Source organism: Plecotus auritus, assembly GCF_963455305.1.
Source record: "Plecotus auritus genome assembly, chromosome: 7".
Taxonomy (NCBI): domain Eukaryota; kingdom Metazoa; phylum Chordata; class Mammalia; order Chiroptera; family Vespertilionidae; genus Plecotus; species Plecotus auritus.
The window spans coordinates 14053170-14074913 of NC_137774.1; the positions used below are offsets into that span (position 1 = coordinate 14053170).

The 21744-nt window shown below is 43.0% G+C and overlaps 1 protein-coding gene across 1 annotated transcript; it reads right to left on the bottom strand.

The window, feature by feature from the left end:
- Positions 1-113: 113 nt before the first annotated feature.
- On the bottom strand, positions 114-9843 carry SLFN11 (schlafen family member 11; the record flags this gene model as incomplete). Its single annotated transcript, XM_080681052.1, has 5 exons — positions 114-948; positions 1966-2689; positions 5753-5881; positions 7032-8089; positions 9824-9843. The coding sequence occupies 5 exons, from the start codon at positions 9841-9843 to the stop codon at positions 114-116; spliced, it is 2766 nt and encodes a 921-aa protein (XP_080537178.1).
- Between the last annotated feature and the right edge of the window lie 11901 nt (positions 9844-21744).

The following is a 21744-nucleotide window of genomic DNA, read 5'->3' on the forward strand; positions in this document are numbered from 1 at the left end:
AAAATTATAAGATACTGAAGAAAGAAATTGAGGGAGATACAAATAAGTGGAAGCATATACTGTGCTCATGGATAGGAAAAATTAAGACCATCATTAAAATGATGCAGAGTGAGTCATTTCTTCAGAGGAATCAGAATATACAGCTGTTTCCTTGCCCTGGAAGCCAGACAGAGCAGAAGATTGTAGAAAAGAGCTGGCTCAGCTGCCCTTGTAAAGATCCCAAACACGATGTTTCTTTCCAGGCCTGAAAATCGACGGACACTGTCCAATACAATGTGATTGTCCATGATAGCTAATGCATTTTCTACGTCTAACAGATCAGATTCCTTACTGGACTGAGATTCCTCACTGGACCGAGACCTTTTTCTCTTCTTTATTGCACTTTCAAGCTTAGATTTATATTCCTTTTCATCTTTTTCTGTGTTGCAAATCACAGCAATATCCTTGCAGGAATATCCAATCTTCAAAAGTGAATGGCATTTTTCTGCTATATAACCGACCATCTGTTCCATATCCTTGTGCTTACTAATCTCTGCATTGCCTGGAACACCTCGAGACCACTTAGCTTTACTGAGTATATTCAGGGACCTATGGGGGATGTTAGGTGGTGGATTTTTTCTGACCTTCTGCATCATATTTCGTAGGTAGTTGGCTATTGGGTCTGCATTGCGGACCACTCTGATGAGCTCTTCTCTTGGGTACTGGTATCGGAGCTTGGGGAGGCCACTGTAGCTCATGTGACTGGTCTGAAAGTGGTCCAGAAAGATCCAGAGAATTCCAGGGCCATCCTTTCCTCTCTGAGTGATGGTTTTTGCCTTCTCATACCAGTCCCCATCTTCAGTGCGGAAATTCTGAGCTTCGTCGATGACGATGTGTTGAATCTTTTCAAAGTTTGAGTTTCTTTTCATGAAGGCTTTTCGGGTCACTGCCAGGCAGATACCTTTATTACTGTAAAAATTAAAAAGACACAATCAGGTTTTCTCTAAGTATATAAAGGAGGAAAATTACTATAAACACAGGACTGTTGTTACAGATGAATTTACCACCCTATTGTTAAGGAACAAAGTGATACCCTAGCCCAGTGGTCGGCAAACCGCGGCTCTGCGAGCCACATGCAGCTCTTTGGCCCCTTGAGTGTGGCTATTCCACAAAATACCACGGCCTAGGCGAGTCTACTTTGAAGAAGTGGCGTTAGAAGAAGTTTAAGTTTAAAAAATTTGGCTCTCCAAAGAAATTTCAATCGTTGTACTGTTGATATTTGGCTCTGTTGACTAATGAGTTTGCCGGCCACTGCCCTAGCCAGTTTGGCTCAGTGGATAGAGCATCGGCCTGTGGACCGAAGGATCCCGTGCCGGAAGCCGATCATTGTTTCACTAGTAGAGAGGTGTGGATGGGGAATCCGGAAGGCTGGTCAACCTTAATTGCTCTGAAAGGTCAGGACTAATCACTCATTGTTTGGCTGAGACATTGGTAGTTGAAGCAGCCTCCACCTGTTAGTCTTATGATTGGCTATTATTGGAATTTCCTGCCTGAGGAATATGGGTGCATCCCATAATCTTAATAAAAGGGATGGCAAAGCCAGAGCGAGGAGTAGTCCCCCCACTAGAGTTGGACTACCGGCTGGCCCCCATTTCCCAAATTAATGCTTTTCTAGTCTCTTTTCATTTGTGTGTGGCCTTCTCCAGAACCCGAACCCTGAACCACGCGGGACGTGAAAGGGGTTTCCACAATTCCGGTCAAGGGCATGAACCTCAGTTGCAGGCTCCTCTCCAGCCTGAACCCTCCCCAACCAATCAATGTGTCATTGATATTTACCTCTGTCTTTCCCTCTTTCTAAAAATCAATGGAAAAATATCCTCAGATGAGGATTTTAAAAAAAAGGAACAAAGTGATTTGAGTCAGAGGGAGACATGGAATGATTTCAACCTGAACCTCATTTGGTGTCAATGAGATCCAACTGCTTACCCAATAAAGTTCCTCAGAGGTTGGTTCTCACAAACATAGAGAATTTCATTTTTCTCACAACCAAACGTATTCTTGATCTTCTCCATGATCTTCACGGCCACGATTGTCTTCCCTGAGCCAGGTAAACCATGGATAAACAATTTTGGGGTCTTGCCGAGGTTTTTTGAGATGATCTTATACTGCTGGGCTGTGAGCAGATTTAAAATCTCACAGCCAAGCTGGTCACTCAGGAAAGACCTGAAGCTGAGCAAGACAATCACAAGGGACTGCAGCAAGGCTTCCATTTGCTTGGTGTCTGCAAGGTAATAGGACTCAGGGTACTTAATCAGGGAGTCTGAACCTTCAAAGGACTCTGCATTGCTCTCAGGACTCAGATGGAGGACCTTGGTCATGACACACAGCTTCCCGGTGTAGCCCCCCATGTTCACCAGCTTCTGCTTCAAGGTAAAGGCGGTACGGGTGCAGTACAACTGCCCATCTGCATCCTGCTCCCTGAGAATAGTATAGAGAATGGGGGGGCTGTTCTGTGTTACCAGCAGACCATCGCAAATGACTCCCTGATTCTCTTGCAAGTTCAGATCCACAGCCCAGCTTCTAGAAAGGATCAAAATTCCTCGAGAGAAAGGATGCGTTTGCTTCTTTATTAATTCCTCCAGGCCTTCATGCTCTGAGTACAGCTCCTCCAAGAGAGATTTGGGCGTAAAGTGCAAGACTTCTGATGATACTAGATATAGAAAGAGTTATGGATGTAAGGTCAATATCATATTTATTTGCATGATTAACTCTAATTAATAAAAAAGTAATTCTTATACTCAATCATAATTAATCTTATGATAAATTAAATATTTTTGGTATATGTTCTTTTATAAATATTATCTATAATCATAAAAGGGTAATATACTAATTAAACCGGACGTCAGTCCAGATGTCCTTCCGGACAAAGCCGGGGCCGGAGGAGGGAAGCCCGGGTCCCAAGTGCCTGCTGGAGGCCGGAGGAGGGAAGCCCAGGTCCCGGGTGTTACTGGCAGCCGGAGGAGGGAAGCCGGTGCCAGCAGCTGAGGGAAGGAAGGCATCGGGCCTCTAGTTGTTTTATAATAAAGGAAAAGAAGTCTTGAAAACCTGTACACTTCATCTAAATCTATGTGCTTATTATGTTTATAACCTTGGGAAATTCCTTAGTTTCTCTTAAGACTTTTCCCTCATCTGTAAAACAAACCAAAAAAAAAAAAATCCACAAAAAAAACACACACACACACACACAAAGCCCGCATTAACAAAGAGCACATTTCTTATGGTGAGGAATAAATAAAATAGCATAAAATATTTGGTTCATTGTAGCTGCTTGGGAAATGATAGTTCTGTTGAATCTCAATTTTTCCCTGAACAGTTCCCATTCCTGGAGGTAGGAGGAGCCCTCCCTGGAAGAAGGTGCTCATTAAATATTTGCAGAGAAGAAGGAGCCGTGTTAAACCTTTTATTCACAGAGAATTCCCTGTGGTCCTGGCCTGAGAGACCCTGAAGTTGGGCCCGGAGCTAACTCTCCTGAAGCTGAACTCTGGTATCACTCACAGATCAGGGTGAGACTACATCCATCACGAAGTCTCCCTTTGTTACGAGGGAGCAAGGAACGATGATGTGACATGAGAACAATGTAGGGTTTTAAACTTCTTCCAATGATCATTTGTTCATAGATTGGGGGAGTGGGGAGAGGGAGTGAAGACATTGTTTTATCCTGTTGTGCTGGTGTCAGATTTGTAGTAGTAATTTTAAGTGAAATTAGCCAAAGTTCATTGGTAATGGTTTATTGTCTGATGTTGCTGATGCTTTCTCACTTGTACCTGGTGTTCACAAGACTTGATTATGTCTGCAACTTGGATGATAGCCAGTGGGAGACGGCATCCATTATAAAACATCCAGATTTAAGAGATGTGAAAGGATGGGGGAAACACCCTTCTTAGAATGGATGAAATAGAATAATATAAGGATATATTTAAAATAGAACTTTAGAAACAAAAAGAAGTATAAAATAAGAAAACACATCATTTGTTGCTTGTACTGGGGAGATTACAGACATCTCTGGGCCTCTCAATTGTGCAAGGGAGATATACTCATTTATTATTCTCCTTTTTATGAGAAAACTGGAACTCAGACAGGCCAAGTGGGTTGTCCATGGCCACACCCATAGGAAATGGCAGAGCCAGCATCCAAACCCAAGTACTCAGGTACTATTGTGGTTTCCACTCTACTGCACTGCCCTGCAAGTCACACAGACTATCCCTCCTGATAAACAGAGAAAAGCACTAAAGAATTTCACAGCAAATGTGTTTTCTCTCATCATTGAATAGGTCTTACTTTAACTATATAATAGGACATGCTTCCTAAGGAAATTATGTCAAGGCAAGAAGTGTCCCTTTCACCCTAGCCAGTTTGGCTCAGTGGTTGGAATATTGGCCTGGGGACTGAAGGGATATGGGTTCAATTCCAGTCAATAGTGTGTACCTCAGCTGTAGGTTCAATTCCTGGCCCCAGCTGAGGTGAGAGCAGGAGGTAACCAATCGATGTGTCTCTCTCACATTAATGTTTTTCTCTCTCCCTCTCCCTCTCTTTCCCCCCTTCCCCATCCCTTCCATTCTTTCTAAAAATCAATGGAAAAATATCCTCATTCCTTGGGTGAGGATTAAAAACTATTCTTTAGATTTTGGGTACAATTCCTGAAAATTTGACATTTTTAAAATATATTTTTATTGATTTCAGAGAGGAAGGAAGAGAGAGAGATAGAAACATCAATGATGATAGAGAATCATTGATCGGCTGCCTCCTGCATACCCCCTACTAGGGATCAAGCCCACAACCTGGGCATGTGCCCTTGACCAGAATCAAACCTGGGACCCTTCAGTCCACAGGCCAATGCTCTAGCCACTGAGCCAAACTGGCTAGGGCAAAAATTTGATTTTTATATAAGAAAAATAGATTGTTGCTCTTATGAACATACAATCTGCTATTTTGTTTTAGTTATAATTCATTCTGTGGTAATAAGCTCTACTAAAAAGGAGCTTATTGAGTTTTGAAAATAGTTATCAATGTTTATGCTTATTCTTGTATCTAATACAATTTATTGTGGACAATTTTTAAAATATAAATTTGATATGCAAATGAATGGGAAAACCTCACATGTTCCTACTGGGAATCAAACCTGGGACTTTTCAGTCCAAAGGCCGATGCTCTGTCCACTAAGCCAAATTGGCTAGGGCTTGTGTTACATCTTGATATAAATCTTTATTCTTTTTTATATTCATAGCAGCTACTCCTCTGGAAAATATGGCAGAGGTGGGCAATTTTTTTTCTCTAGTTCAACTAGGTAAAAAGATTTCCAGTCTGGATGGATGAACATCAAAATCATGTGAGTAACCTTGATAAAAAGGCACATTATGACATACTATCCCAGATAGTCTAAGTTATTGAGTCTGGAGTGAGGAACCAGGTATCTGTACTTTTAAAAGTAACCAGAAATACTGATGATCAGTGTAATTTGAGAACTTTAAGACCAAATAGTCTTTAAAGGCAATAATAATCCTGGATTCCATATGTGGTACTGCCTCAGCCAGTGGGGTCAGTGAAGATTCATTTCTAAATTACTTATCACCAATATACTGACAGCATCATCATCTTGTACACCTAGGTTTGGAGAGTATATTTTCAGGATTTTAAAAAACAAGCATAACCATTTAACCCCTCTTATCTAGCATAGAAACTGGCTGGTGTCAAGGAGGCAAACCACAGTTGCTACCTGAAAATAAAAGTCGCTGGAGATCTTCCTTGTGTTTCAGGCCTTTCTTGGAGTACACTGGTCTGCTAAGAGGAGGCCTGCTAGACAGACTCAGCTGAGATTCAAAGTCTTCGGACAATTTCAGAAGCTCTTAAGAAAGAAAAAAACTCACGTTATTCTGACATGTTAGTCCATCTTTTCACCACTGCAAGAAGCGTTACAAGTAGGTGTAGTCTATGACTGTCTAGGTCAGTGGTCGGCAAACTGCGGCTCGCGAGCCACAGGCGGCTCTTTGGCCCCTTGAGTTTTTAGCAAAGGCCAGCTTAGGAGTACCCTAATTAAGTTAATAACAACGTACCTACCTATATAGTTTAAGTTTAAAAAAGTTGGCTCTCAAAAGAAATTTCAATCATTGTACTGTTGATATTTGGCTCTGTTGACTGATGAGTTTGCCGACCACTAGTCTAGGTGGTGTGACTTGAGAGATAATGGCAAGATGATACTCTATTCACCCTGTGTAGACACATGTCTTTATTGCATATGGAGGTTGCCAAAATCCAACAACGAAGAGACATTATTTGGAAGTTTGAATGTGTTTCCCAATCAATATAATTCTTCACTCTCTATGTCTAGATAGCATTTTATTTGTATTTCTTTTATGGTACGTAGCACAGTGTTTTAGTAAATATCTATGTACATGTAGCTTATTTCTGTGGTGTAAATATTCCCACCATGGACAGTTTCGAGCTACCAATGTGACATCACTAAGTGCAGAGTTGATAAGAAACACACAATAGCACAGCCTTTTACAGTATTTCTACCATACAGATACAACAGATGTAAACAACCTCACAAGCAAAGATACTATTAAAATGTAGTAAATAATTCAGAAGTCATGAGTTTGCATTTGTTACATTTGTTTTTAATATAATTTAATTATAAGTTTATATAACTTAATTTTTAATAATGACTGTGTTTAACAACTGGCTCACAAAAATTCTTGAAATATTAATAAATGACCCTAGAGCCAGAAAGAGCTACTACAAGGCAACAATTCCCCCAAATTTTCTTTTCATCTTCTGATGTGAAAACATTGCCTATTATAAGACACTTGATTTGGGCTTCTAATTACCTGGCAAAATTTTATCATGTATGGAAAGCAGGATACTGGGAGACTCAAATAACACAGAGTCCAGTGGGTGTGAGAAGTTCAAAGTCATAGGAAACAAAGGGAAGCCTATTTAGTATGAGGGTGCTAGAGCAAGAAAAGGGCAGTGAGGGAGGTATTTTCCCCTCTTACCTGGGTCTGTGTCCATCATCATGCCTACCCATTCCTCCGTTGTCAGGCAGCAGACTTCCTCGTCTTTCACCAACCATGACCTGGGAGCTTCTGAGAACACTGCACAACAGAATGGCTCCACTCTGATCCCGCAAACATAACCTTTCGACTGCCCCTCGGCTAACACTTTCAAGCATTTGACTGTGAAAGTTATCTGGCATTGGGATTGGCAAAAATGGACACAAGGTAATTTGTTTATTGCATCTTCTATTTCCTTTTCCAAATCCTCATACTTAATGTTTTTTTTATCACATCCCAGAACTTTCCTACTCTTATCCTCCACTCCAATAAAAAGATAGCCTCCCCTAGTGTTTGCAAATGCAGATATATACTTTGGAATCATGTCTTTTACACGGTCTGGGGTGTGTTTCGTAGAGAACTGTTTAAATTCTACGTATTGAGACTCAGGAAAAGGCAGGATTTCACCATGCTCAAGCCAGTCTCTTTGGAAAATTAGGTGAGGATTCGAGTCAAGGGAGTTTTGCTTTGCAGCCCTGGGAATTTTAGTAAAAGGTTCTTTCCCCAAAAGTGTTGCATCTCTTTTCTTGGTTTTCAGAAAACTAAATGCGTCTCTTGAATCCATGGGAAGCACAGAGGTGGCAGATCTACGGTATAATGAAGAACCCAGGCTGCAAATGCGGGGCGTGGAAGGATCGTCAGGGAAGAAGTCAGTGTCCCAAGATTTGACAAAAATGTAAAAACACCTCCCTTGTTGGTGAGTCTCAAAGAAAGCCTGAAAATCTAAAGATTGAATAAGTGTTCTCAAAGACTCTTCTAAATCCAGCCCCATCTCCACAGGATGCTCATCGCTGTTAGCCATTTCCATCCGAATCACTCCTCCTCCGGAGTTTAATAAAGCACAGGCAGCCTGCATCACTTTCTCCTTCTCTTGTTCTCTCTGAGTTTTCTGCAGCTTCTTTCTGTTTCCTTCCCCAAGAGTTACTTTTCCTACATGGATGACCAAGTCTGGGTAAGAACATTCTACCACCAAAGATGGATTATGTTTCTTCATGTTCATTCTGCAACAGAAACCATTAAAACATATCGCATGTTGATGCAGAAGTAAATTACATAGTACATAAAAATGCATTCATTAATTTATCTGAAAATATTTATTGAGTTCCTGCTAAGTGCTGGGGGCTGGATATTAAATGGTAGATCAAAAATTAGTCCTAGACAGTTTGGCTCAGTGGATAGAGCATCAGTCTTCAGACTGAAGGGTCCCGGGTTCAATTCCGGTCAAGGGCACATGCCCAGGTTGCAGGCTTGATCCCCAGTGGGGGGCGTGCAGGAGGCAACCTATCAATGATTCTCTCTCATCATGTTTCTATCTCTCTTTCTCTCTCCCTTCCTCTCTGAAATCAATAAAAATATACTTAAAAAAAAAAAAAAGAATGAGCATAGTCCTGCCTCTCAGAGCTTATTGTTTGAAAGGAAACATGGTTGAATAAAGCAATTGCTGGAAGGATTTTGCAGCAAACCACGTGAGAGACGATGCAGCACTGGGCCACAGGAGTGGCGGTGGGATGCAGAACATTTGAGCATATATGAGAGGTATTTAGGGAATAAAATTAACATTATCTGCACTGTCCAGATAGAAATCAGAAGGATTAAATTTTAGTAACTGGGTTTTTGGCATAGGCAACTGGGTGGTTAGTGATACCACTTATTGGCATAGTAAGAAGTGGTTTTTCTAAAAAATGTTTTTATTGATTTTAGAGAGACAAGAAGGGAGAGGGGGAGAGAGAGAAACATCAATGAGACGGAGAAAAATCAATTGGATGCCTCCTGCTTCCTGCATGCTCCTCAGTGGGGGGTCAAGGCTGCAACCTGGGCATGTTCCCTGACCAGGAATAGAACTGGTGACTTTTCAGTGCGTGGGACAACGCTCAACCAACTGAGCCACACCAGCCACGGCATAAGAAGTCTTTTTAATTGTATCTTCTATTAAATTTGGGTGGTGGACATATTTGTGCTCATTATTTTGTTCTCTGTATTTTTTGTAAGTTTTAAATTATTCATAACATAGAAAAACCTTTACCTCCAAAAATTTAAAAGGAGAGTAGAGGGGATGAATGGCAGGGGGTGGGGGAGAGGGAAGGGACATATGTAAGACTTTCAACAATAAGGAATTATTTTAAAAATAAATAAATAAAAGGAGAGTAGGGGATATGAAGTTAGATCATTAGCAAGAAAGTGGTTAAACTTTTGGACTGTACACATTCTTAGGACAGGCTGGGAAAAGAAGATGGTCAGGGCAGGGGTGGACCTGATTAATGGGAAAAAGAAGGATCAATGGATTCTAAGTCGTCATGATCTCAAAGAACTTGCATTTGGGAGTGGTTGAGCAAATCAATAAAACTCAACGGTACCATGGTGAGGAGGGGGCGCTTGAGATGCTTCGGATTGTATTGCCACCTGCACAGTCATTTTTCTCTTTTCCTTGATTATAGACTGAAAAACGTGATCAAACATTTCATTCTTTTACTTATGAATACAGGGAATGTTCAATGAGTGTTCATTGTAGGCACACTGAGTGCTGTGAGAGATACAAAGAATCTGCCTGTTGGAGATTTATGGTTTAGGTCTCCACATCAAATAGCTTATACAGTATGTGGAGAAAAAATCGTAGTGCTAAATGCCTATATTTGTAAGAGAGAAAAATAAAAATAGTGATTTCCTTGAAAATTTAAAGAACTTAAGAAAAAAAGTACTGATGTCAGCCGCCTGCACACAGAAAAAGCCTTGCCTACCTGCTCTCGGAGTGAGCCATGCTTTGGTCCATCCTCTTCCCAGGCACACACCTCCAGATGTTCTGGAAGACAACACAGGGACAGTTGAGAGGAGGGACTCCTTTGTGTCTGGAGGTTCCCAGTAGGGAGTCTGCTCTTGCTTCCTGGCTTTTCAGATGAATATTAAATAGTCCACACACTTTAAAGACTCAAGATTGGAATTTCTTACTGGGGGAAGCTCTTGTTTCCTTAAAACCCTCCTCCAGCCCTAGCTGGTTCGGCTCAACGGATAGAGCCGTCAGCCTGTGGACTGAAGGGTCCTGGGTTCGATTCGGGTCAAGGGCACATACACAAGTTGCAGGCTTGATCCCCAGTATGGGGCGTGCAGGAGGCAGCCGATCAGTGTTTCTCTCTCTTTCTCTCTCCCTTCCTCTTGGAAATAAATAAAAATTATTTTTAAAAAAACAAACAAAACTCTTCCCCTTCTCCACCTTCTCTTTTTGTGCCTCCTACAGCTGACAACTAGAACTTGTGTGGGATGGTTCAGGCTTCAGCATGGGCTGTCTGGGTTATTCAAATTTCCTTTTCTCTCCTCCCTGTCATAATATTAATCCATACACGGAGGTCTTTCTGGCACCACAAGCACCATCCTCACAGAGTTCTCTAACTAGAGACCTGTGCATCTCCCACACATGTAACAGGCTTATAGGGACCTCTGCTCCCTCCTACTAAATGGCCCCAGCTGAGTAGACCAAGGGAGAAGCCAGCCTCAAGCCAGCAAAACTCTGACTTGGCTGATATGATAAAGAAAATAGAGGAGCTGGGTCAACCAGTGTGTTTTGCAAGAGAATTTAATTGAGGAACCACAGCCCTGGCCCGGTGGCTCAGTTGAGTGGAGTGCCAACCTGTACACCAAGAGGTTTCGGGTATGATTCCCAGTCCAAACCCATAGAATGTACAGCACCAAGAATGAACCATAATGTAAACGGTGGACTTTGGATGATGATAATGTATAACACCAAGAATAAACCATAATGTAAATGGTGGACTTTGGATGAAATGGTCCATAGGCAAAGAAAAATTAATAATAATTTCGACTTAAACTCATATCTGACACCTTACCAAAAAAATAAGTCACAATGAATCATAGAGTTAAATATGTAAAATGATAAAAAATTTTTATGAGATAACACAGGAGAAACTCTTGATGACCCAAAGAATTATTCGATAATACTAGAACACAATCTGTAAAATAAAAAAATCAAGAATATGAACTTCTTAAAAAATTTAAAACTTTCCTCTGTAAAAGATCCTTTTAAATGAAAAGACAAAACTATATACACGGAAAATATATTTACCAATCACGTATCTGACAAATGAGCCAAATTTAGAATATATAAAGAACTCTAAAATTTAACAGTCAAAAAACAATTTCTCAGTTAAGGGAAACTTCCTCAACTTGATAAAGAATATTTATAGGCGCCCTAGCTGGTTTGGCTCAATGGACAGAGAGTTGGCCTGCGGACTGAAGGGTCCCAGGTTCGATTCCAGTCAAGGGCACATGCCTGGGTTGCGGGCTCGATCCCCAATAGGGGGCATGCAGGAAGCAGCCAATCAATGATTCTCTCTCATCATTGTTTCTATCTCTCTCTTCTCCCTTCCTCTCTCTGAAATCAATAAAAAAAATATTTTAAAAAAAGAATATTTATAGGCGTTTTGCTGCACCAACAGCCTCACTAGCCCTCACTCACTCGCATGCACAGTCATTCCCCACCTTTAAGCCCCTTTTTGTCACTTTCTTCATCTTGACAACTGCAGGAGCCAGTTCTCTCCATGCTGCATTCTGGGGACACAGGTCTATCTAGCCTGCTTGTTGCTTAAGGGAAGCAAAGAGGCTGCACCTAGGAGAAAGCGTTGCCACCTACCCACCCATTCACCTGTCCCTCTGCCTGCTTCTGCAAGTGATAGAATCAAAGGAACGATGTCATTATTGAATTTTGTGTTGAAGACAGTAAAGATGTAAATTTTGAAATATTCAAACATATTCATTTGTCTTGGAGAAAGTGATAATTTTAAACATTTAAAGGAACTGATCTTTTTCACTGTACTGAGACAAATGATTCCAAGAATAAAAGAAGAAACAGATCAATTTTATATTGTTTACAAAAAGGAGAATCTGGCCAGTCATGGCCAAGATTAGCAAAATAAAGGGCAAAGCTTAATTGGCTTAGTATGGACTGGGAAGATGATTCGAATGAAGATATGTCCAATTTTGATTGTTTCTCTGAGATGCTGAACAGCATAAGTGGTGATGAAGATGTAGATTTACCAGAAGTAGATGGAGCAGATGATGATGCATAAGACAGTGATGATGAAAAAATGCCAGATCTGAAGTAAGCAATGCTGTCATTACCGGATTTTGAAAGGGGGGGGGGGGAGAACACTTCTCTGCAATATTTCATAATTGTGAGAATTCCTGAGTTGAGAGCTCTAAGAGCAGATCCCTCCTCTAACCCAGTTTTCTACCTGTTTGTTTTCTTAAAGGCTTCACTGAGGGTTGGTATGTACCATTGTATGGGGCAATTTTAAGTCAGCTAAGGCAATAACCTTACACATGAACATTTCCCAGTCTTCCATGATATTGCTGAGGTCTTTGGCAATTAATAGAGCAGTTTTCATAAATAAAAACATTTCACCTAAGTCTCCTTTACTTCATAATATAGATATTGACAGGAAACTCTTGGATTACAGAACGATAACTAAGTTTTAGATTTCAGAGCATTGATTCAAACTGGCTGAAACAAATTGGTTGATACATTAAACTGGTGTGGACTGGGGGCGGGGGAGGGGGTGCTGCAGGGGGAAGGCCACATGCTGACCTGACAAGCTCAGGGGAGGCCTGCCTGGCAGTCTTGCAAACTTAAAGACCTAAAGAAACCACAAAGGATGGTCTGAAACTAAAACTGTAACTAAAAGCAGTTATGGTGGGTAATCATGTCCTAGGCCCATATTTTCCCTGATGAGGTCAATTTTCACCTTAACTGAGCCTATTGTCTTTTTGCATCTATGACAACATATCCTTGGAATTTCTGGGTAACTTGTAACTTCCCTTTTTCTGGACCCCTTAGGGCACAACCTAATGTGCCTGGGCGCAGGGGACAGAGACCACAAATTTCTTCACTGTTATTGTTACCATGTTGTTGACTGTTAACTATCCTGCACCCACCTAAGTATGTGACTATCATTTTGTTTTTTATCCAACCCCAGAGGTTTCCTGGCTTTGCTTTCTCCCGCCCCTCTAATCTATCACCAGTGGTTGCATGTAACCCATCTACAACCCCTTCCTTGATTGCAATGCATAAAAATAGGTGAAAAACTGCCATCCTCTGGAACATTACCCCAATCCGTTGAGATACTGCTTCCTGGCAATTGTCGACAGTTTGGCTTAAATAAACTAACAAAAATTCTTTACAGGTTTAAATGTTTTTATGTTAATATTGGTAACCTGTTGTTCCTCTGGCATATTCTTCAGGGTTGTTCCACTGCAGTTTTATTTTTCAAAAAAATTTAGTTCATATTATTGCACACGTGATCACTTGTCAGTGTTACACATATTTCTTAGTTAAAACTAGTGAATATCCCTAGATGGTTTTGAAGCATGTACATTTGGTATTGTTTGATCCTTACACTTTTATACCCCGCAGTATGGAGATGGAGAAAAACTGTACATTGTGGCTTGAGAGTCTACATTTAGACCAAATTTGTATTTGCATTGTCAGTATAGCAAATGAATGAAAAAATGTTAATACACTATTGGATTTTTAAATTTTTTTTGATTCAGCTTATACCAGCACTGAAAACCTCAATTTATGTTTATGATGGGGGGATTTTTTAAATGTCTACATTCTTTCTATTAAACTATTGGAAAATTTCTTGGCTGTCTTTTTAAATGTCTGGCTTACTATAAATCATGTATTATCATTTACTGGAATGGATTTATTTTTACTTGAGGAAAAATCTGGGAATATTTCTCCATTTGAAAAAAAAAGAGGCTAGCTATATTGTCACAGGAAACCTTTTAAAAGTAGATCTATGTTCATAGCAGCACAATTTACAATAGCTAAGATTTGGAAACAGCCTAAATGCCCATCAGCAGATGAATGAATTAAAAAACTGTGGTACATCTACACAATGGAATACTACGCTGCTGTAAAAAAGAAGGAATTCTTAACATTTGCAACAGCATGGATGGATCTGGAGAACATTATGCTAAGTGAAATAAGCCAGTCAGTGAAAGATAAATACCACATGATCTCACTCATTTATGGATAATAAAGAACATTACAAACTGTTGAACAAAAATAGACAGAGGCAAAGAAGCATCGAACAGACTGTCAAACTACAGTGGGAAGGTAGGGGAGGATTTGGGGGTAGGAGATCAACCGAAGGACTTGTATGCATGCATATAAGCACAATCAACAGACGCAAGACGCTGGGGGCGGGGGGATGAGGGCAGATGCTGGGGGGTAGGGGAGGCCAGGGGAGGTCAGTGTGGGGGGGGGTGGGGGGAGAGGAGAAAAAAAGGAGACATATGTAATATTTGTAATACCTTAAAACAATAAAATAAAAATTAAAAAAAGTAGATCTGTAATAGCAAATTGTAGATTCACTTTGCAGCAGTTGGAAAATAAAGTGTTGTGATTTTACTTACATAAAACTAAATGTGTTGTCTTCCTCTATAAAAAACATGTTTAAAAAAAAAACTATAGCTAACATTGTGAGAATAAACAAGTAATCTTTTCTGTCAAAGAACAGTTGAGGCAGCCACCATTTTGGCCCACATGACTTGCAGCTCCCCGGGGGCCCCCATCTTAGACTCTGTCTTACCCCTCCCCTTCCTCTGAATTAGCCAATCATGTAATAATGGGAATCTGAGCTCTGAGCCCTGACCAATCAAGTCAGAGTTCAGAGTGAGGGCAGGGAGGACCCGTGTTAGGAAATAAAACCCAAGCGGACTTCCTTGCCCATGAATTTCCAGCTGACAACAGCACCCTCTGCACAGGAGTAAATTTGCCTTGTTTGTCTCATTCCTGTGACATCGTTGAGAGCCTTTCTAACAACATCATACTCAATGGTGAGAAACTAGATCAGCCGTGGGCAAACTACAGCCCACGGGCCAGATCCGGCCCGTTCGGCTGTTCTATCCGGCCCGAGGAGCCGAAAGAGCGGAGGGTTCTCTTGCTCTCCCCTCCGCTCCTTTACTTTGAATTTATATTAGTTCACACAAACACTCCATCCATGCTTTTGTTCCGGCCCTCTGGTCCAGTTTAAGAACCCATTGTGGCCCTCGAGTCAAAAAGTTTGCCCACCCCTGAACTAGATGCTTTTCCACTAAGATCAGGAACAAGGCAAGGATATGCCCTTTCACCACTCTTATTCAACAGTAGAGGGCCGGTGCATGAAAATTCTTGCACTGGTGGGGGTGTCCCTCAGCCCGGCCTGCCCCTCTCACAGTCCAGGAGCCCTCAGGGGACATCCTCCTCTGCAGAAGGCGACTGGGCCGATCAGGAGAAGGTGCTGTCCCCATCACCCCGCTGCTGCTGCCACTGCCAGCCGCCGCAGCTGCAGGTCCTTGGCCCTCACTTCTTAGCGTTAGCCCCACGGCGATCTGGGGCCAGCTGGGGGAAGGGCTGGGGGAGGTTGAGGCACAGCAGGTCGCACCCCATCCAGACTCTGTGAAGGTGTGGCGCTGGGAGCAGGCCCACGCTGCTGCCTCTGTGACTGCCTCTGTGGAAGGGGCAGCACTGGGACCTGGACCGCACAGCCCCTTCTCCTGCTGCCTCTGTGGAAGGGGCCCTGGGGCTGGACCAGCTCATGCAGAGGCCTCTCCCACACCGCCTCTGCAAAAGGGGCCGTGGCGCCGCCTTCCTCCACTCCCGCAGCCACTGCCACGAGAGCCACCTTCCTCCACTCCCACCGCTGCCGCCACCTCTCCCACGCCACCGGCCCTCGGCTCTTGCAGCCACTGTGGCTTTGTCAGAAAGGACATCTAGATGGTAGTCTGGAAGACGTCCAGTGTAATTAGCATATTACCCTTTTCTTAGTATAGACTAGAGGCCCGGTACACGAAATTCATGCTTGGGGGGGGGGGGTGTCCCTCAGCCCAGCCTGCACCCTCTCCAATCTGGGACCTCTCGAGGGATGTCCGACTGCCCGTTTAGGCCTGATCCCGGTAGGATCAAGCCTAAATGGGCAGTTGGACATCCCTCTCACAATCCAGGACTGCTAGCTCTCAACTGCTTGCCTGCCTGCCTTCCTGATTGACCCTAACCACTCCCCTGCCAGCCTGTTTGCCCCTAACTGCCCTCCCCTGCAGGCCTGGTCACCCCCAACTGCCCTCCCTTGCAGGCCTGGTCCCTCCCAACTTCCCTCCCCTACTGGCCTGATCGCCCACAACTGCCCTCCCTTGCAGGCCTGGTCCCTCCCAACTGCCCTCCCCTGCTGGCCATCTTGTGGTGGCCATCTTGTGTCCACATGGGGGCAGCCATCTTGTGTGTTGGAGTGATGGTCCATCTGCATATTACTCTTTTATTAGATAAGATACCATGTTTTCCTGAAAATAAGACATCCTCCAAAAATAAGACCTACTTACAGGTTTCCTTCTGAGTGAAATATAAGGCATCCCCCGAAAATAAGGGCCCCCGGGCTCTGTCTCAGAATGAAAATTAATTTACCGTAAACTGGTCGCTAGGGCCGCCCCGACTAGCGTCTAGCAACCAGTGACGTTACGCGGAGTCCTGACGTCACTGCTGTGTGGAGGCGGAGCGGAGGTCGGAGTGAGCGGTGAGCGCGGGGCGGGAGAGAGGAGGAGACTTTCGCAGATGCGTGTAGAAGAACAGGAGGATTAGAGCGGACGGGACGCGGCGAAGGTGATGAGTGCTGGTCTGTCTCTGGTGACACTACCTGATGCTCGCGGCCGCCTTCATGATGACTGAAGGTTCTCAGTCAGTGGCAGACCCTGCTCCAGCCCAGATCCAGGCTCCAGCAAGCCCAGTGACAGTCCCCAGGCAGGCCCCAGGGGGTAAATGTCTGATAAAGGGGTAGGGGGGATGTCTGGTGAAGGTGTTCAGTGGCACAGGGGTGGGGGGAGGAGGATCACTTAAAATGACACAGGAGGATCAAAGGGGGCAATCAAAATGACACAGGAGGATCAAAAGGGGTTACTAAAATGGTAACCCCCCCTCTGATTCTCCTGTGCCATTTTGATTCCCCCCTCTGATCCCCCCTGTGTCATTTTGAGTGATCCCCCTCCCTGCACCTTGATACCCCAATTCCTTTTTTTTTTACCCCTAGAAATGAGCGCAAAAAGAAAAAGCTACTCCGTGGAGTACAAGAAAAGAATCGTGGAAGACTCTTGGGGCCAAAATCTTACTGCTTTCTGCAAAGAGAAGATGTTGAGTATCCGATTGGTCTGAAAATGGTGTGCAGAGTATGGTAACCTCATTGAACAAGTGGACAAGGGAAATGCAAAGAAGCGCAAGTGTGGATCAGGTCGGCAACCATTATTTTCCGAGCTGGAAGACCTGATCTGTGAATGGGTTGTTGACAGGAGAGCAAAGGCTCTGGTTATGAATAGGGCTCAGATTCAAGAATTTGCCCTTGCAATGGCACCACAGTTTGACATAGCCCCCGAAGACTTCAAAGCATCACAACACTGGCTGGATAATTTCCTTCAGCGAAGTGAACTGTCTTTAAAAAGATCTACAACATTGTTTAGGTTGGAAGATACTCAAGTTATTAAGCGAGCACTTGCATTTAAGTCCTTTATTGATGATGCTGACTTCTCTAAATACAATCTTTCCAACATGATTGCTATGGATGAAACTGCAGTGTTTATGGGCCAATCATCTCAAACAACAATTGAACAGCGGGGTGCCTCCTTAGCGTACATTCCCTCCACTGCTTACGAAAGTGCACGTTTCCTGTATTTTGGCAATTCGTCTGGATGGCACTAAAATCCCACCTTTAATCATTTCTAAGGGCAAGAAGGAAAAGATTGAATGTGTTTTGGGCGTTTTTATTCTTGAAACTGAAAAAGCCTGGGCCACACAAGCAGTTATAAGGAAGTGGGTCGATTTAATGCTGCCGCTTGTTATGCGAGGGAGCCAAAGAGGTCTGCTAGTCTGGGATGCAGCCAGCACTCACCGCGCTAAAGACATGAAGACATTTCTTCACGAAAGAAAAATAGATCAGAAATGATTCCCGCAGGAATGACGGCCTATCTCCAGACCCTTGATATTGCAATAAACAAGCCATTCAAAGACCATTTGCGCATGGAAATTAATGACTACATTGAAAATAGAATGGAGAGAAATCAGCGTGGAAACTTTGTGAAACCTAAACTGTAAGAAGTTGTGACTTGGGTGAAGAATTCATGGGAGAAAATCACTGACAGTTGCATTGCAAATGCACTGCGAGCAGGCTACCTTGACAAGAAGTACTCATTTAAAGACAGTGCTATTGCTAAACATGAGAGATTTGGTCCACTGATTCTGAAAGAAATGGAGTCACAAGAAATTCACCAGGAAATTCAGGAATTGGATTGTTATGATGATGTTCCAGAAGATGATGACATGATTGTCATTGAATAAATGAGTAAATTCTTGATACTGTAGGATTCACAGTTTGTCTGGTTTGTGTTGACAACTACCGTACTACCGTACCATATACAGGTAATAAATTTCCTTTATTTTCATTTAACAATAAATGTGTACCATATTCTTCCTCATGGAAAAATAAGACATCCCCTGAAAATAAGACCTAGCGTGTCTTTGGGGGCAAAAATTAATATCAGACACTGTCTTATTTTTGGGGAAACACGGTAGTACTAAAAGTCCTAGTTAATACATTAAAACAAGAAAGGAAATAAGAGGTATACAGATTGGAAAGGGAAGTACAACTGTCTTTGTTCACACATGACGACTACCTATGTAGAAAACCCCAAAGAATCAATGAAAAAACAAACAAACCACCTCTTGGAAGTAATTGGTGATTATAGCAATGTTGCAGGATACAAGATTAATTCACAAAAGTCAATTGCTTTTTACATACTAGCGATGAACAATTTAAATTTAAATTGAAAATACATCATTTACATTAGCACCAAAACATTAAATGAAATATTTAGTTATAAATCTAACAAAACATATACAAGTTCTATGTGTGGAAAACAACAAACTCTGTTGAAAGAAATCAAGGGAGATATAAATAAATGGAGAAATGTTCCATGTGCATAGAAAAGAAGCTTCAATATTGTTGAAAAATCAGTTCTTCTCAACTTCATCTATAGATTTAATGCAATTACAATAAAAATCCCAGCAATTATCTTGTGAATATCAACAAACTGATTCAAATGTTTACATGGAAAAGCAAAAGACACAGAATGGCCAACACAATATTGAAAGAGAAGAACAAGTCAGAGATTGATAATACCAACCTGAAGACTAGCTATAGTATTTAATCACGTATTATAGTAATCCAGACAGTGTGCTGTTGATGAAAAGCAGACGCACACAGATCAGTCAACTGATCTTTGACAAAAGGGCAAAGGCAATTCAACAATAAGGGATAGTCTTTTCAACAAATGGTACTGAAAAAACTGGATGTCCACATGCAGAAATATGAATCTAGAAACAGACATACACCTTTCATAAAAATTAGCTCAAAATTGATAATAAAGCCAATCCTATCTAATAAAAGAGTAATATGCAAATTAACCATCACTCCGCTACAAAAATGGATGCGCCCAGTCCTCTTAGCCCCGCCCGAGTCCCCCAGTCCACCCAGCAGCGGCAGCCCGGGGTGTCCGGCTGGGAGGCACCAGTGCCCAGCACGATCCCCGGCCACAGCCTGGGCTGGGCTCTCAGGCCAGCAGGCCTCGCCCCCAAGCCCCGCGATCCCCCGGCCATGGCGACAGCCTGGGCTGCGGTCTCAGCCTGGCCGGGGTGCACCCCCTGCGGCACTGGCGCGATCCCTGGAGACAACCTGGGCTGGGGTCTCAGGCCGGCAGGGCCGCGCACCCCCGCCACATGATCTTCTGCCCAGCGGCTGCAGCCTGGGCTGGGGTCTCAGCCTGGCCAGGGAGTGCACCCCCAGTGGCGCCATACCCGGCCAGGGGCGGCAGCCTGGGCTTGGCGGGGCACACCCCCCCAATGGCGCCATCCCTGGCCAGGCTCATATGGCAGCCTGGGCTGGGGTCTAAGCCTGGCTGGGCTGAGGCAGCAGCCTGGTCGGGCGTGTACCCCCCGCGGTGCCATCCCCGGCCAGGCGTGGCAGCCTAGGGTCTCAACCACTGAGTCACACCAGCTAGGCAGATATGGAGGAATCTTAAATGTTTCTTTTTTAAAAATATATATTTTATTGATTTTTTACAGAGAGGAAGGGAAAGGGATAGAGAGCTAGAAACATCTATGAGAGAGAAACAGCGATCAGCTGCCTCCTGCATACTCCCCACTGGGTATGTGCCACCAACCAAGGTACATGCCCTTGACCAGAATCGAACCTGGGACCCTTGAGTCTGCAGGCCGATGCTCCATCCACTGAGCCAAACCAGTTAGGGCTGTCCAATATGCTAAAGAAAAAACCCTATCTAATAAAGAGGGAATATGCAGGGGAGGGCATTTGGGGGTGACCAGGTTGTCAGGGGAGGGCAGTTGGGGATGATCAGGCTGGCAGGGGAACAGTTAGGGGGTGATCAGGCTGGCAGGCAGAAGTGGTTAGGGACAATCAGGCAGGCAGAAGAGCAGTTGGGAGCCAGCAGTCCTAGGTTGTGAAAGGGATGTCCGACTGCCTGGATTGGGCCTAAACAGGCAGTCAGACATCTCCCGAGGAGTCCCAGATTGGAGAGGGTGCAGGTTGGGCTGAGGGACAAACCCCCCCCCCCCCCCCGCGCAGTGCACAAATTTCGTGCACTGGGCCTCTAGTGTAAAATTATAAAACTTGTAGAAAATAACATAGGAGATGATCTGGGTGACCTTGGGTTTGCTAATGACATTTCAGATACAACACCAAAAGCATGATCCATGAAAAAAATTGATGTTGGATTTCATTAAAATCAATAACTTCTGCAAAAGACTGTTATGAGAATGAAGAGAAAATTTTTGTAAAGTACATATCTGAAAAAGTATTGGTATCTAAAATATACAAAGAACTCTTAAAACTCAACAAGAAACAACCCAATTTTTAAAATGGGCCAATCATCTGGACAGACATCTTACCAAAAAAGATTTAGAGATGGCAAATAAGTATATGAAAAGATTCACCACAGCATATATCATCAGGAATTTGCTAATTAACACAACAATGAGATACCACAACACACCTATTAAAATGGTTAAAAAAACAAAACAAAAACCCAACAACATGATAAATGGTACAGCCTCTTTAAAAGACAATCTAGTTTCTTACAAAATTAAACATATTACCATATTCATAATTTTGAGGTAATGGGGTAACAAAAATTAAGGGAACAAAAGAAGTGTTTGTTATATTATATTTGTACTTATTTCTTATTATTGCTGTTATTAAACACACAGAGACACACACCACACCAACTCAAACTGGATTTACCACAGAATATAAAATATGACATGAGCAATCCTATAATTGTGCCCCTTGGTTTTCACCCAAATTAGTTTTGTTCACACAAAAACCTGCACGTGAATGTTTCTAGTAGCTTTACTCATAATTGCCAAAACTTGGAAGCAACCAAGATGTTGTTCAACAGCCCTAACCGGTTTGGCTCAGTGGATAGAGCGTCGGCCTGCGGACTGAAGGGTCCCAGGTTCGGTTCCGGTCAAGGCATGTACCTTGGTTTCGGGCACATTCCCAGTAGGGAGTGTGTAGGAGGCAGCTGAATTGATGTTTCTCTCTCATTGATGTTT